The sequence below is a fragment of the Ostrea edulis genome, chromosome 8 (genome assembly GCF_947568905.1).
Source record: "Ostrea edulis chromosome 8, xbOstEdul1.1, whole genome shotgun sequence".
Lineage (NCBI taxonomy): Eukaryota > Metazoa > Mollusca > Bivalvia > Ostreida > Ostreidae > Ostrea > Ostrea edulis.
The window spans coordinates 30,599,883-30,604,709 of NC_079171.1; the positions used below are offsets into that span (position 1 = coordinate 30,599,883).

The window sequence follows — 4,827 nt, forward strand, 5'->3', positions numbered from 1 at the left end:
AAACAAAGCTTTGTACAAACGCTTCTATTATAAAATCAATGACGTAATGAATCTGCATCATTACATGCAGGTACTCCTTGGACACGCTTGATTTGTCTACACCAACCACAAAGTGTACACCTTTCCGTAATCAAGAGCAAAGGTGTATAATTTTTGGTGTACACCTTCTGCACGCTGTACAGAGCATGCATTGGTAAATGCACCGACAAATTCAATATGGAGACAAATGGCGAGACGGAAAATTTGCAGATTTTTTCCCTATATGCTGTTAGTTGTAAAGTAATAAAAGAATAATTCCAGTGTATTGAATTATATGTACTCAATTACAAGCGTTTAAAATATATTTTTAAAGAACATCTGAAAACGATTGATATTTCGTACAATCATATAAAAAACAAGTTCTGCGCCGCGAGGTCCGTCCGCGACAAAAACGAGGTCGTCATATTTTCCCAAACAAAGTATAACCCTTTTATTATATACTTTCAATTTCATTTAGAAACTAAGAATTTAATTTTTAACAATTTCTTTATTGAAAAAATTGAAAATTAACGGCGTAGTAACGACTTGTGTATTGATTGTGACGTAATGTTTGTGGGCCAGAATGTTTCCGGGTATATATCGTGTGATATATGCCCGCAAACGTTTAAAGAAAAAAGAAGAGATGAAATTGAAAGTATATAATAATATGGAGTATGACCTGGTATTGTTCAGATTTATTTAAAATCATTAATTCTCCAGTGATCATCTCCTCAGCTATTGGACGTCCATATTGAATATACTACACTACACCAAATTGTACTATTTGTCATACTTTATTATTATTTATGTACAAAGCAAAGTTAAACACATATAAGTAGCCTACAAATCCAAAGAATTCTTTGAGCCCCACCCTATATCCCCATTTAACAAATCGTGGATCCGCCACTGTACTGCTATTTGTTTACCAGAAAGAACTCTGTATGCTAAGCCCCCTAATTGACTTCCATTCATTTGATCTGTTTGGTCCAACTGTAGGTTGTTTGCCACAGAATGTATTTGGAGAACACTGCTACATGTTGCATTCGGAAGTGTTGCTTTGGGAGGATGCCAAGGTCGGTATTGTACTACAGTATTCTAATTCACGTATCAACACTTCGCGAAAGTTACGTCCCTTGTCCGCCATCTCCAGGATAAAAATCGTATTTCCCTACGTTGTCCTTTGTAATTTTCCTATCTGTAGCTTTGACATCTGTTATTTTTCCATCCATTGCAGTCAACTACAATATGCCCCAGATTGGGGCAACGCATTAACTTGTATGAAAGCTTGGTAATTGGCTAAAATTCAAATTAATAACATCTTACATTTGGTAAGGTAAAGAAGGAAAACTTGGTTTTTCACCGATTGACCTTTGGCTGACCCCGCAAAGGGACGTAACTCGCGGTGAAGTGTTGATACGTATATTCAATTCGTATCGACATACTCAATGTACAGAGCATCTGCCCATCTTGGCAGTGAACTTTAGTGTCTAAAAACCATTAAAAATTGTTATTCACAATCTCATATTTTTAACAAGCCGAGTATGTCAGTAATATATAGGATTAAACATTCTTTTCGAAGAATTTATCGATGTGTAAACTCCGGACATTTTACTCACAAACTGATTAAATATGAGACACATTTTATGTTAAGTTTGTGAGTAAAATATCAGGAGTTTACACATCGATTATTTCTTCAAAAAGAATGTCTGATTCTTATCATTCCAATTCATTCACTGCATTATCAATTTCAAGATATTGAAGAGTTTCCTCGCACTACGTTCATTGATTTCAGGCGCGTATGAATACATCGCGTATCAGATTTATTGATGTGTAAACTTTCGTCCAGCTTTATTTTTGTCCAATCAAAACAATTGTAATAAATGACATTGGAATTATTAATCCATGAAAAATTAGTATTTTGATCCATGATTCGAAAAATTAATGTAGTATATTTATCTCATGTCCCGACATTCGGCCTTTATTTTGAAAATCTCATTTGAATAAAAAAAGATCTATTTTATAGATATTTGTTATCGATAATTAACCATCAAAGCATTTATCAGTATATGAATTAATTAATACATCAACTCCAGGCGCAGTGCGAGAAAGAAGGTGGTTATCTGGCAGAAGTGGGCACAGCTGCTGAAAACCAATGGCTTTTTCAAACTTTCGTTGCCGCAACGTTTTCAGAAGGTAAGATTTGTTAAATTAGATCTGTTTATTCACGTACTTAGTAGTGAGCGAATCTCACTCCAGTGATTTCACATGTGAGTCCCGTGATTTCTTCTTCAGTTAAATGGGAATTACCCAAACTGGTTTTGGAAAAAATTGCCGTCACTGCGGTACTATCGTGTTATCCTCATTAGATTTTTTAAAAGGAAACTCCATGATCACTTAAGTTTCTCTGCTTTGGAAAATTATGGCATCATTTCGTATTTCAAGCATAGACACGATTGAGTTGAAAAAAATTGTTTTTCCAATTTTATTGTTCACAATGCTTAGCAAAAGTATTTGTAATGGTCAACCTAAATTTGAATATCAGTTGTTGAGCTACTAGTAAGGTACAGTACTTACAAGTCATTGTTTTAAAATATGGCACATGTCCTGTTTTTATTTACATATAGATTGCTTAATAGAAAATAGCATGTCTAAACAAAATGAGATGTGCTAAACACGAGAAACTACTTGTATTTAATTTTCTTATTAACTTGTAAATTGAAAACTCTGCTTTTAAACGGACTTCTACTAGCACGAACCTTGTTTACATTACAAAGAATTGTCAGCTCTAGATCTCCCATGTACCTCGACAACCGACAGTCAAATTTTTCTGACCATTACAAATACATTAGTTAAACATTCTTTAAGTCAAAATGGAACATTCAAATAAAAAAAAAATTTCAGCTCAAATCGTGTATATGTCCTTTTAAGTTGTACTACCGATTATATAGGGCTTCAGACGTCTCTATATGAGCGAGCAATTATCGAGAGGGACGTTTAACAATATTATATAATCAACCAGGCAATATATGCACAGCGCTTCTAAATAAATGACGTCATGATATACCAATGCTATTCCAAGTCTTTCCCGAACACATACACCTTTTACAGAAATAAATGTATCATAAAAGAATTAAATACACAAATAAATTGTTATGTCGGGTTAATCTATGTATCTATTTATCGATTTTTATCTCACTTTAAGTATTCCGTCTCTTTCCATGCCTGACAGAAATTTTACATTGCCTGACAATGTCAACACTTTCAGTAATTAAACATTTACGGCCATTGTGTGTGTATTGAAGCCTCAATGTGGGTTGGTTGTGCGTTTGACGTCCCTTCCAGAATGTTTCACTCAGACTGAGACGTCATCAGCTGTAGGTGAAGTACCACAAATTTAAAACTATGCTTAGCGCCTACGGCCATGGTAGTGAGGGTTCGTGCCAACGCCTGTCGCGACACGTGACTGCCGCGACACGTGACCTCCAATTTTAAGGTCGTATCCTAAAGACCCGTGGTTCTCGCTTCTAAATGTCGAGTGTTTGGTAAAGGAACAATCACTACCTGTGTTCGCCCAACTCTGAATTTTGTATTCTTCATAAAATTGATTGATCGATTGTGTATTGTTTAACTCATATAGAGACATCACCATGGCCGCCCAAGGGTTGCAAAATGTTGGCCTATGCTTGTCGCTTACGGTCACACCTGCTGTGACACGGGCCTCGTTTTTATTGCGGTCTGATCCGAAGGACAGCCCCATGTAGTCGCCTCTTACGACAAGCAAGTGTTACTGAGGACCTATTCTAACCCGGATCTCCACGGGAATTATTGGATTGATCACTGTTCTTTATCTTCACCGTTCTTAATTGGATAAGCTGCGTTGCTAAACTCATTGGTTGTGCATAGGATAATATGTGGGTGAACTGAAGCATTGGTATGTCCCTGTAGCGATGCGTAGATCACCTTTATTTCGCGAGACCTCATTTTTCGCCTGGATACGATGATGTATTACTTCAGGAAACTAAACTTTCGCGAATTATTTCTTCTATTTGTAAGAATTTATTCACGAGAACGTAAACTCTTTTCGTCAAAGGCTTATCTCGCGAAAATACGCGTAACTGTTTTACCGAATAGAATGTCATTCACAGTAATGCTCACGGTCATATCAATGACTATTTTATATCTTTTAAAGAGGACTGTCCAAAATACTATTCTTGTGCAATCTGGATTGGTGGAAACGACCTCAAACAGGAAGGTCACTTTGTGTGGAGTCATAACAACAACACAATACCACTGACTAATGGACTCTGGTTGACAGGACGACCAAACGACTTCAAGAAGGAACAAGATTGTCTCGCAATCACCCACAGCTCTGGACTCTGGAATGACTTGAGCTGCTCAACCGAAAGGCCGTTTATTTGTGAATTTGAATTCTAGAAGGAAGTTCTAAGAGATGATTTCTCATATTGAATGTATCATTAAAATGTCCGCACTCAGATGATCAAAAAACTTATGTGGTAATCAGAAGTGAGATTTTCTTTCATTGTATCCACACTATATACAATTAGGTAAATGATTCGAAACTTGTCAAATGATGCTTATCTTCATTATGTGAATAATATCAATATTCGTATACAAATTAACAGAGGATGCTTACTCCTCCTAGGCACCTGATCCCACCTCTGGTGTGTCCAGGGTCCGGGATCATGAAACTGTCTTAAACTTTAAGATTGTCTTAAATCAATAAAGCTGCACTTAAATCTCAAGACTGGTCTTAAAGTGGATCACAAAAAAATCACTTAGGCTTAAGAT

At 36.2% G+C, this 4,827-nt stretch overlaps 1 protein-coding gene across 1 annotated transcript; it reads left to right on the top strand.

The window, feature by feature from the left end:
• The first annotated feature begins 685 nt into the window (after positions 1-685).
• LOC130049663 (collectin-11-like) lies at positions 686-4,596 on the top strand. Its single transcript, XM_056147550.1, has 3 exons — positions 686-700; positions 2,112-2,211; positions 4,208-4,596. The coding sequence occupies exons 1-3, from the start codon at positions 686-688 to the stop codon at positions 4,450-4,452; spliced, it is 360 nt and encodes a 119-aa protein (XP_056003525.1). The 3' UTR covers positions 4,453-4,596.
• The last annotated feature ends 231 nt before the right edge of the window (positions 4,597-4,827 follow it).